The sequence below is a fragment of the Vombatus ursinus genome, unplaced genomic scaffold (assembly GCF_900497805.2).
Source record: "Vombatus ursinus unplaced genomic scaffold, bare-nosed wombat genome assembly UNPS02014822.1, whole genome shotgun sequence".
In the NCBI taxonomy this organism is placed as follows: domain Eukaryota; kingdom Metazoa; phylum Chordata; class Mammalia; order Diprotodontia; family Vombatidae; genus Vombatus; species Vombatus ursinus.
The window spans coordinates 13,571,242-13,583,557 of NW_020954600.1; the positions used below are offsets into that span (position 1 = coordinate 13,571,242).

Here is a 12,316-nt window from a genome sequence, read left to right on the forward strand (position 1 = left end):
GATCCTCCCGAGAAGTTCCATTGACCTGGGAGCCTGGAGGCCCTCCTGCCCTTCTTTTCATACTCTGTGCAGTGCATGGGCTGTCCAGATGTCATTTCTCACTCCCACCAGAGAACCAGCCCGTCTCCTTTTTGGATCAGAGTATCTGTGATACAGAATTGTGGACAGTGTCTTCTCTCACACACATGGAGCTGTTGTCAGTATGCTGAGGCTGCTTTCACCCACTGCGTCTCTTTCATTGGTCATCTACGGTTGTGACGGTTGTGAGACTTCTGTGCCACACTTTGTAGCCAGAGAGTGTCACTGGAAGCATGTTAGCATAAAAAAGATAGTTTCTGGTGGCAGAGAGGATTACAGTCGTGGAAAGCAATACCCCTTTTCCTAATAGCTATCATATCTGCTTGTATTCAGTTCTGTATCCAGCCCACTGTCTATCTGTAACCCTAAGCTCAGATACATGTACTAACTCAGTGGTTAGTATGATCCATGAAAATGTTAGCAGTATCTGGGATGCTAGGATCTAGAATTGGGTGGGACCTGAGTTTAGAGATCATATCATCTGACCTGGAACCAAGAGAAGGGAAGTGATTCGGGTAGAGCCAGGCAGGAGCATGGGATCACAGATTTAGGGTGGGAAGCGGTCGTAGAGCTTACCAAATCCAAGCTCTTCATTTAACCCAAGAGGAAATCAAGGCCAGATGAGTTTAAGTGACTTGCCCAAGGTCTCACAGGTATGAAGCATCAGGATTCAAACCTAGGTCCTGAGGCGATTGGAACAAATACTAGATATTTGGGGTTAAAGGATGCAGATTCCAACTCTGGTTCCTCTGTTGCCTAGATGTGTGACTTTGGACAAGTCTCTTTCCCTCCTCTGGGCCTCAGTTCCTCACTTGGAGGCTTGGACTGGATGACCTCCAAAATCTCCTTCAGGCTGAGTTAATGATCATCTAGTACCAGGCATCATGGTAGTGAATAGAGGGCCTATCTTGGAGTTGAAAGGAATGGGTTCAGGTTTTGCCTGTGTGACTATGAGTCACTTAACCTCTGAGTGACCCAGGCAGTTTTCTATGACTACAACTCCTATAACTATGAAAGTAGTTTCCATGCTGGGAGATACCTATATCAATGAAATCATAGGTCTACACTCCCTTCCCTCCCCTCCCCCTCTCAAAATCCCATGATCCTAAGACGAATATTCTTCCCACTCTAACCCCAGGAAGAATAAATATGGCCCCATCTAAAAATCCCCTCTTACTTTATTGGCCTCAGTGGAGAGGGATGAGGCATGGTATAACTCAGGTGAATCATGGTTAATCCAAATATTCAGATGGATGAGTAGTGTCATTGATGGATACGTTCCCCAACAGCACAGACCCCAATCCATCCACGTCCATCCTGTACAACTCAGCATCTTACTTTCTCATAGCTTCACCACTGGGGACTTTCCTTGATTTCTCTTGAAACCCACTGCCCTCTGAGTAATTAGCAGTTTTACTGTTTCAGAGATTATAGTATTCTATGACCCATAGCTATACCCCACCACCAGTAGAATATTGTTAATTTAAAAAGATTGGGCCTTCATTTCAGGGGGAAGTGTGAGGCCATTCAAGAAATTCTGCAATTTCCCATAGGCAAAACAGCCCACTCTCCTCCTTGAGCTCATCCAAAAGTAGTTTCTAAGTGGCTTTCTAACTACATTCCAAAGTCATGCCCAGTAATAAAGTTGGGCATGTCAGCCACCTCTTCTACTGTCAACCACTGCCTAGCTATGGCCCGGAGGTGGGGGGTGGAGGTGGACTGATGATGGTGGTGGGAGAAAGCTGGGGGCTGTCACAGATAATCCACTTATGGATAATTGGGAATTTGTTGTCATTCCAGACCTATTCCAGTGCAAATAAGCTCTCCAGCTGGAAGCATTAGGCACCAGATCTTTATTTAGAGTTTGTGCTAATGGATACCAAATGGGGGAAGGGGGAGTAGAGGGTGAACAAGAATACACTAAGGGAAGCATGCTCCCTCTCCAGAGACCCCAGAGCCATTCCTGAGCCCTGAAACAGCCTTTGCCCAGAAATCACCTCCATCCAGTCACCTCTGGAGACTGGGTGATGGGATCTGTACCAGGAGTGGCAGGGTGGGAACTAAAAGGAGGTTGAAGATGTCTGAAGGGGTCTGAGCCAGAGGAAATTGTTCTGGTTTACCCAACATTTTTTCCCAATAATTAACCCAAGATGTGAATTGGGCTCTAATTGCTTCAGTTGGGTTGGAGGAGACTCTGACTTCAGGAGAACACTGCTTTTCTTGTGTTCTTAACCAGACTTTTAGCTCCATTTTGAGCCGCCGTGATTCCACCGGGGGGGGGGGGGCGGCGAGGGAATTTGTGGTGAGGATTCTCTCTTGGCCCCAAGGAATCCACCTGGATCATGCTGGAAAGTTTTCTACACTTGGGCCATCCCTGACCTGTGAAGGGATTTGTCATTTTTGTAATTGCCTGAATTCCCATCTCCCCTGCCCCTATCTCAGGAGACTGGGCCTCCAGTCTAGATCTGTGATGTCCCTATCCCAAACCATTGCAAAAATACCCAGTTCACATCCCGATGATGAAGAAAGAGTGGTGGGTGGTTGTGTTGTTTGGCAAAGTAGATGGGGTCAGGGGAGGATTCTTTGGACCATTTTGAATGGTACAAAAGGCATATGAGCCCAGTGATTAGGTTGATTTCATCTGAGGGTGTGTCAGAGGGAAAGATAATTGGGGGTTGAGGGTGACCGTCTTTCTGGCTGCACCTTCCTAAATAAACTATTTCCTTCGGCCCATCCCCCTGACTTTCCTTTCTTGGGGCTCTGAGCCTTGAGATGAAGATAAGGGGTAAGAGATAGATGATGGTGAAATTGCTCATTAGGAAACAAGCCCATTACCAGTACTCATTGGTACCCTCTCTAAATTTTCCCAGCTATAGGATCAAGGTCCTAAATCTGAAACCATTTTGGGCTTATAGCCAAATGTTTCAATTAAGTAGCCATGATTTGGCCTCCCAAGGCCTAGAATAGACTGGATGGGATGGAAGTACACTGTAAGGACCGTACGGGTCAACGTTAATGCTACTCATCCGTGTGCTTATACACACATGGGTACCCAGTGGGCAGAGCAACCCCCATGCCAAAGTTGACTTTCCAGCCCAGAGCACTGGCCAAAACCCTCCAATCTTGCTGGCCTCCTCTCACCACTGCTGGTTGTAGGCGAGCATCCAGGCTGCCAACTTGGACCATTTTTGTTGAGGCCCCCTGCCCATTCCCCATGTAGGAACAGGGCCTGCTTTGAGCCTGGAAATTGGAGTCATTTCCTGTTCCCCGTTGTTAAGACACTGCTTCTAAGACTGGAATCACAATAAATCATAAGTGTGCTGAGTGATACAGGGTTTATTTATTTTTTCCAAGCTTCGAGGCTCTCTTAAAACCAGGGCCTCCAGTTTGCTTGTTTTCATTCTTCTTCCCCCACTGCACTCTGTTTTTTAAGGTGGAAAGAAAAGGCTTTTTACAAACCAGGTACTGTGGAAGACCTTTCCAGGACCCTGGGGGGGGGGGGGGTGTCTGTGGTGCAAATGGCCCTTCAAGTTGGAAAAAAACACAGAAAGCAGCTATTGCTCTCCAGCCAAGATGGCGGAGTGACGAGAGCCCTGCCCTGGGTGTCATGAGACACAGCTACTCACTAAGTAATTCATTCTGAGAAAGTCCTTAAGCAGGACAGGGGAGGCAATGGCCCCATCCTCTCCCTTGGTCAGACCACATTGGGAATATTGTTCATTCCCCGATGCCGTGTTTTACCATGGACACTAATAAGCTAGACAATGCCCAGGATGGTGAAGGGCATCAAGTCCGTCATAAAGGATCATTTAAAGGAACTAAGTGTGGTTAGCCCTAGAAGAGAAGCCAGGGAGTACAAGATAGTTGCTCAAGTATTTAAAGGGCTGAGACCTGAAAGATGGATGGGTCTTGTTCTGTTTGTCTCTAGGAGGTAAAACCAGAATCAGTCGTACAAGTTGCAAAACAACAGATTCAGGATTTAGATGAATTAAAAAAAACTAACAATTAAGAATTATCCCAACATGGAATGGGCCGTCTTGGGATAGTGGGTTCTTCTTCCTTGGGGGTCATCAAGTAGAAGCTGGACCATTCACTGAGTATGTTATAAGAGAGGATTCTTTTCCAAGTTGGAGTCAACCTCTGTGGCCGCTGGAGATCTCGTCCCACTCTGAAGTCCTGTGACTCTGAGCTGCGTGGGATCTTACTCTGCTTTGTCACTCTGTACCTTCATTCCTTCTCTGAAAAAAAACAAAAAACAAGGGGGCCAGACTGGCCCAGTCGATGATACTAGGTGAGAGCCCCAACCTAGCCAATACCAGTCCACGAACTGCCCCTTGGCTCTGAAACCTGGCTGTGAGACGAGAGGAAGAATCCCAAGCAGAGATCTACCGACGATGAAGAGCTCTCATTTCCCTTTTCCAGAAAAGCAGAAAACAGCCTGCCGAGGTCCTAAAAAGTGTACACTGACTTCAGGGGGCGTAGAGAGGCTGGTGGCCAGAGAATCACGCTGCCCAGAAAATCCTGGTTGGAAGTCATTCCAGACCACATCAGAGTTTAAAGATGTAGCCACCAGCAGCATCCTTTAGCTTTCTTTCCGTTCTAACAAGCACTTATTAAGTGCATGCTATGTTTTTTAGCACAGTATTAGGTACTGGGAATACAAAGACAAAAAGGAAACTTTCCCTGCCCTCAAAGAGCTTACGGTCCATTGGGAAAAATATTATACCCAGATATGTAAATACAAAATGTTATTGTTCAATCATGTCCAACTCTTCGTGACCCCTCTTGGGGTTTTCTTGGCAGAAATACTGGAGTGGTTTTCCATTTCCTCCTCCAGTTCATTTTATAGATGAGGAAACTGAGGCGAACAGGGTGAAGTGACTTGCCCAGGGTCACACAGCTAGTAAGGGTCTGAGGCTGGATTTGAACTCAGATCTTCCTGACTCCAGGTCTGGTGTTCTAGCCACTGTGCCACCTAACTGAAAGGCCAAAGCATCCTCAAAGAGCTCACATTCTAATGAGAAAGGCAATATGCAAATAACTCTGTGCATACAAAATATATATGGGGGTAATGTCTGAGGGAAGGCATTAGCCCTGTGGGGACCAGAAAAAAGGCCTTTTGCAGGAGGTGAGATTTGAGTCTTGAAGAAAGCAGGGAGATGGAGAGGTTGGAGAAGTTGAGGGAAGGGCAGAATCAGGATCTACTTTTTGAAGGAGAAGCTGAATGAACTTAACCTTGAAGAAACTAGGGATTCTGAGAGGATGGATGAGGGATGAGGAGGGGTGGAATCTCGGAGAGAGGCAGGATTAGAACCCAGGGCCTCTGACTCCAAGTTTCTCCCCTTTCCATTGAGCCTCCTAGATGGTGCGGCTGTTCCCTTTTCTCAAGTGGGAAGGCCGTCCTTAGATGGATCCAGGCCATCCAGAGCCGGAGCCCTGGCCCTTTTCCCGCTGCTGACTTGCCAACATCTGAACCACCAGATGCTTTCTCAAACATCCAGCCTGCCTGAAGAAAGCTGTGGAGCATAAAGGAGCTGAGAGGACCTGGCTTTCTCTGGCCCTGAGGACCCTCCCCTGCATTCCCTCTGCCCAGCACCGGTGCTGTCAACACCTATGTCGATCTGATGGGCATTGCCCCAGGATCCAGGGCAGCCAAGAGGAAAGACAAGAAGGCAGAATATTTCCCCTTTTAATTAGGGGGAAAGCAAGCCAAGGCCCCGTCCGCAGATACATTTCAGCATTGCTCCTCGGGGGGCCCTTCTACCTTGTAGAAGCAGCCCGTAGGGTTCGTTTTTATTGGACTGGTCCAGCATGCCCAGGAACACCAGCCAGCTCTTCTAAGGACGCCCAGGGGGAGATGAAATATCACAGGGATATCGAAGGCGCCTCAGAGAGAGCCTGGTCCACATCATGGGAGACAGAGCTGAGGCCCAGGAAATGACATGGCTGGTCCAAGGTCACACCAGTTGTAAGTAGTAGAAATGGGATTCGAATCCAGGAGGTTCCGAAGATCTCACCATGGTACCATCCATGACCCAGAAGAGGCATATTAGGGAGGAATAAGCTCGGTGTGTCTCTTGACTGGAGCCCAGGCCATGCTTGGGGCATCGTCCCTGACTATTTCACCCTCCTCTGGGCCCTGTGTGGTTTTTATCGAGGAAGGAGGGTCGGTTTTGCAGGTGGAGTTGTCATAATTGCATTCAAACGAGCAGCAGACGTACCCCAAGGGCAGAAGGAAAGCAAGATGACCTTGTCTTCAGAAAACATCTCTGAGATGGCTCTCTTTGTGGTTATTAATAATGCATGTAGCCACGTACCGTCTTCAAAAGAGCAGAAAGCATCCTACCAACAGCGCGTCGCTCTAACGCCCAGCTCTCCGTGGCCTTCGTGTCTCGCTAGAACGTAGCTTCCCATTACCCCTGCCTCGTTGGGTTGGGTTTGGGCAGAGGAGGGAGACATCCCAGCAGAGAGAGACTTCAAGAGGTTTTGTAGCGATAAAAACCCTACACTTGGCTCTTATGTATTATCCAATGAACACAGCGTGATTTTGCTAATTTGTGAATTATCTTTTTGCTTACTCTTCTATTCCCAAGGCTAATGATATGTAAGTAAAGTTTTATGCCGAATCCGGTGAATATGTAAAACATTAACAGGGATACATGTAGAATTGGAGTGGGGGGAGTGTGGCTAGAGATGGTTTAAGTGGGTCAAAGGATAGTAAATTTAGAGCTGGGGTCATCTAGTTCCACCCCCTCATTTTACAGCTGAGGAAACTGAGGCTCAGGGTGGTTAAATGACTTGTCCAGTGCAAGTCACTTAAAAAATATTTGGAGGGATTTTGAATCTGCAAATATTTGAAGGGTTATCATTTGCAAAAACGTCTACCTGCCCCAACCAATGAAACAAAGAGCAAAGTGTGAGAGAGGCAGAGAGACAGGTTTGGACATCATACCCCACTTCTCCAGGCATCCTAGAGTGAAATAGGCTGTTTCCAGAGGTAGCACCTCTCCTGTCGCTGGAGGTTTTTTAAGAGAGGTTAGGTGACCCTTTGTTGTGGCTAAAAGGAACTGGGCTAGACAGCAGTTTGGCCATGTGTTTCTGAGCTTGGCTTCCTGTTTTGACCTGAAAGCTTCTGATTTTCCAACGTACTTTTGAAATCTAAATATTGTCTAATTTACAAAAAGGCACTGCAGGTCTGTAGTCAAGACTGAACCTCTCAGACAGTTGGCTTTAGGAACTGAACTGTGGCAGAAAGATAATTCATGGGTTTGTTCATTCATTCTTTCTACAACACTGACATGGCCATGCCTCTCATCCCTACACCCATTCATGACCATCATCCCACTTCTTATTTATTGTTATTGTTGTTAATAATAATTTCAATACTATAGATACTGTTATATTTCCTATTTTAATTAATAATGTAATATTAATAAAATATTAATGATAATAACAACTAGCATTAATATAACATTTTAAGATTAGCAAGGTACTTTACAAATAGTATCACACTGGGTTCTTACAACAACCCAGAAAGGCAGGCTCTGTTATTAGCCTCATTTTTCAGATGAGGAAACAGAGATGAAATCACTTTCCCAGGGTCACACAATTGTAAGTGTCTGAGGCAGGATTTGATCTCAGATCTTCCTGCCTCCAAATCCCACGCTCTATATCCTCTGTGCTACATTTGCCTAATAGCACACCGAACAATTATACATGGCACTCACATCTGACCTGGCCAAGGCAGAATGCAGAGATATTACCATCTCCTAATTCCAGTCTAAAATCCCATTAGATTCTTGGGCTACACTATCACACCTTTGATTCACATGGAGCTTGAGGTCCATTAAAACCCCCAGATTGTCTTCTTTTTTTTTTTTTTTGGCTAGACAATGGGGTTAAGTGACTTGCCCAGGGTCACACAGCTAGTGAGTGTTATGTGTCTGAGGCCGGATTTGAACTCAGGTCCTCCTGACTCCAGGGCCAGCGCTCTATCCACTGCACCACCTAGCTGCCCCATAAAACCCCCAGATCTTATTCCAACAGACTCCTGTGTAGTCATACCTTTCACGTCTTGTACTTAGGAAGCTCATATTTTGAACCCAAGTGAACCAACAGGTAGGTAATGCAAATATTACGATTCCTATTTTGCAGATGAGGGTCTTTTGGGTTCACAGTGGTAAGGAGACTTGCCTAAGGTCACGTGAACAGTAAGTGGCATAGTCAGGACTTGCACCCAGGTCTTTGCACTTCTAATCCAATGTTCTTTCCTTGAGGCCATGCTGCCTGTCATGGACTTTAATGAGCTCCAGCAGACCCAGCACCAAACTTGGAGGAAAGCCTGGGTCCCGCTCAGCAGCCCCCCCGCTGAGCCTGCTAGAGTTGACAGAACACAGAGGGAAGAAGGGAATAGGTCTCTTGTCATTATCGAGACTTGCCTAAGAGGGCAGCTTGTTGGTGATGGCCTTTCTTCTCGTGATGGCGAGCCAGGAGAAGGGCTCGATCCATTGGGGGCAGTCCGTATGTCCAGTGAGTCACAAAGCAAGGAGGCTGGTTGTCAGGGAGACTTCCCTAATGGCCAAATCGATTAGACTGTGAGATGGTCTCCAGAGGGGGTCCTCATTGCCTCAGGAAGCTAGACAAAGCCCTCGGAAAGGACCCCGGGCAGCCCTCCTTCATCAACGGGAGTGGCCCTGACCAGCCATGAACCGCCTCTCTGACTTTAAGATGGTGGGTGATCTCAGGCAGGACTGAGCAGGAACAAAGGAGGAGGCTGGAGGAGGGGGAGGAAACAGGCCCTTTGTCAAAGATACATCCTGTGTCGCCCCCCTGCTCTACCTAGCTCGTGGCAGGATAAAAACAGAAAAGTCCTTGTTGAGACGCTGAATTGCTTCTTCTGAAGAAGTGGGAGTTCCAGTCGCTCCCCCCCCCCCCGCCCCCCAGTCCTTAGAGAAAAGCTCTACTCCCAAATCCTATTATGGAACCTTTCTCCTAACAGGATTTCGTGCCCCTGGCCCTTCCCAAAAAGCCCTCTCCCGTTTTGAGTTGCTTGTCAGTGTCCTATCTCCCTGAGCATGCTTTAGATGGGGGCTTTCATGGGGCAATAGTGTAAAATGTAGTGGCCCCTTGGGGCTATTGGCTGGTGGGATCCTCAAAGGGCTGGCTGATGCTACTCTCCTCAGCCTGACGGGCTGAGGCTTTTCTATGCTGTTGCTTACACACACACACACACACACACACACACACACACACACACACACACACACACAGAGAGACTCACTTAATTTATTTGCATTGATTGAGGTGGCAGGACCAGGGGGTAAAGTGCCCTTGCCCATTTGGGAATCCTATTTGTACACAGGAGTTCAAATCCTGCAGGAAACTCCTGAGCTGCGTTTGAAGACCGATGGCCTGCATCCCAGGATGGGCTGGGGACTCTTGTCATCCCAGCGAGGGGGAGAGAAAAGGGTGCTGCTATTGGGGCTGCTGGTCCCGGAGGCGTTGCTCACCGGGGACGATGTGCCGGAGAGCTCCAGCAGGATCCAGCCTCCGCCCATGTCAGCGGTCAATATGATGGATAGGACGCTGGACCTGGGTTCAAATGCTGCTTCAGACAGCTCACCAGCTGTGTGCCCTCAGGCAAATTACTTAAGCTTTCTCAGTCTCAGTTTCCTCTTCAGTAAAATCAGGATAATTGCAGCACCTCACTGCTAAGTGGCCATGCTAAATGAGATGGTATGTAAAGAGCTTTTAGGTGCTTTGTAAATATTTACTCTTATTAGAGCTGGAAACTGTTTTCAAGATTGTCCTTTAGATTCCATTATCTTACAGATAAGGAAACTGAGGCCTGGAATTGTTGAAGTGTAGAGCTGTCTTGTGGGAGGCCTAGGACCAAGACTTTGGTCTCTTGACTCCTGACTAATCCAGCAATCTCTCCTGTCTCCTCTATTCCCACGAAACCCAATTCTATGATTCACAGCCTGGGCTGTGAAACTGGGCACGCAGTCAACTCGTCAACTGGCTGTTGACTGACCCTCCTTGACCACTGGTAACATTCCCCTGGCTGTGTCTGATGTTCTCAAGGCACAAGACAGAGCAGTCAGCGTGGTGTTGACCCTGAGTCTGGTGCCCTCTCCATCCCGTAGTGGTTTGGGGTGGTTCTTGAGGGACAAGATAGAGCAGTCAGCATGGTGTTGACCCAGAGTCAAAGTTCCCACCCGGAGTGGTTCAACCAATGACATCCTTTCCTGCTCACTGGATTGATGCCTCTCTCTGCCTTCTGCCTTGCTGGACAGGGAATATTAAAAGGGATCATCATTTTAAAGAAGCCATTATACAAATTAATTGCTGTCCATTCTCCAAGAAACACTGGTAGATGTCCTCTTTTCCCCTGTCACTGACTCATGTCCACGTATGCTGACCCTGTTGTCTCTTTGCTCTCCTGCAGGCCCTTCATGCTCCTCCCTCCACTGATGGAATGGATGCGTGTGGCCATCACCTATGCAGAACACCGTCGCAGCCTGACTGTGGACAGTGATGACATCCGGCAGACAGCCCGACTACTCCTACCTGGCCTGGACTGCGAGCCCCGGCAGTTAAAGTATGTGAGATGTGCTCTGTTGGGGTGGGGTGGGAGCAGCCAAAGTCCTACAACCTGTAAGGACAAAGCTGGCAAGGGGAGGGCTGGCTGTCCCAAGCCTACAGACAACTTTCTGTTGAGCAAGGGAGGCAAGTTGTTTTGTTTTGTTTTGTTTTTTTCCTTCTGTAGCCTCTGCTGGCCATAGCCATCCATTTCCTATCTTACAAAGATGTTGGGAGGGTGGGTGGTAAAAGCTATAAAGTGTTTTGAACTTCTCTGAAAAAGTTTCCCATAAATAAACAAGAGTATTATTAGAATAGCTCATAAATCTCCACCAAGACTGGTCCCTGGGGACCATCCCCGTCTCCCAAGATTCCATGATTGATACCTGGAGCAGGAGAGTTAGAATGGGGAAGCAGACATGGCAGAAGAATTCCAGCCCTTTCTTCTGTCTTGGAATTGGATTGTTCTCCTCATAGGCTACTCGTTCTGGAAAAGTGGGATAAAGGCTTTCCTGACCCCTTGTAGCCACTGAGAGCCTTCACATCCTTCCCCCTTCTCTGAAAGAGCCATACTAACTGTAGCTCCTGATCTAAATCCCAAGACAGACATTTCTCTGATTCTGTAACTGGTCCCCGTTGTGCATGGAGGCAAAGAAAGAAAGAAACAGTCCCTGCCCTCAAGAAGCTTACATTCTGCTAAGAGGAAACAACATGTACGCAGATAAATAAATGTGGGGGAATGAGTAGGGGCCTTATATGGCGCCTGAGGCTGAGCTGAACTGTAAGAAACTAGGAATTCTTAGGGATAGGAGGGAGGAAAGGCATTCCCAGCATGGAGGACCACCATAAGGAGGCTGGGAGAGACTAGAAATGTCAGGTATGAGATGCATAGAACAAGGATTGATGTCTTCTTAGATCCTTTTGCATTCCAGATCTATGATACAAAGTGGGCCAATCTAGCTGAGATGCCGGTGCTTGAAGGAGTGATATGGAATGGTTGGAGACACAGACATTTCCAATAGTGCACCCCTGATTTTGGAGGGGAGGTAGAATGTTACATATGGAAAACGGTGACTACACCACCAAGGCACTTTCTAGACTTATTCGTGATTTGTGGAGAAAAGATAAGGCTGGCTATGTCTGAGATCATCCCTCACTTGGCCATGTGGCCAATCTGATCCTGTTGGAATCTCACATCCCTACACCCAGCCTAGCGCTTCTGGGGCTCCCTGACTCTGCATTGAGTCCTGGTGTAGAGAAACACGCCCTGAATCCATCCCAGAAGGATTCCCCATAATGCAGCTCGTATCCTTTTTGTCTTTCTCTTGGACAGGCCTGAATGTTGTTTCAGTTCCTTTCGGAGACTCGATGCCAAAGCAGCCACTGAGAAGTTCAACCAGGACCTAGGTTTCCGGATGCTCAATTGTGGGAGGACAGATCTCATCAACCAGGCCATTGAGGCACTGGGGCCCGATGGGGTTAACACCATGGATGACCAGGTAGAGGCGAGGGAGATTTGGGAGAGTCTGAGTAGTGAGAAACAGGTCTTTCAAAATGTCTACTAGAAGAAGACTAGGAATAGGAGGGAAGGAAGGAAGGAAGGAAGGAAGGAAGGAAGGAAAAAGGGGAGGAAGGAGGGAGGGAAGAGGAAGGAAGG

The 12,316-nt window shown here is 47.7% G+C and overlaps 1 protein-coding gene across 2 annotated transcripts in view; it reads left to right on the forward strand.

Annotated features, from left to right (window-relative positions):
- ABTB2 (ankyrin repeat and BTB domain containing 2) overlaps nt 1-12,316 on the forward strand; it is a 191,735-nt gene that overhangs the window by 154,260 nt on the left and 25,159 nt on the right. For both annotated transcript variants that reach the window (XM_027837874.1, XM_027837875.1), the window contains exons 4-5: nt 10,526-10,678; nt 11,993-12,158. In XM_027837874.1, the coding sequence (XP_027693675.1) occupies nt 10,526-10,678; nt 11,993-12,158 (319 nt within the window). The remainder of the gene's footprint in view (nt 1-10,525; nt 10,679-11,992; nt 12,159-12,316) is intronic.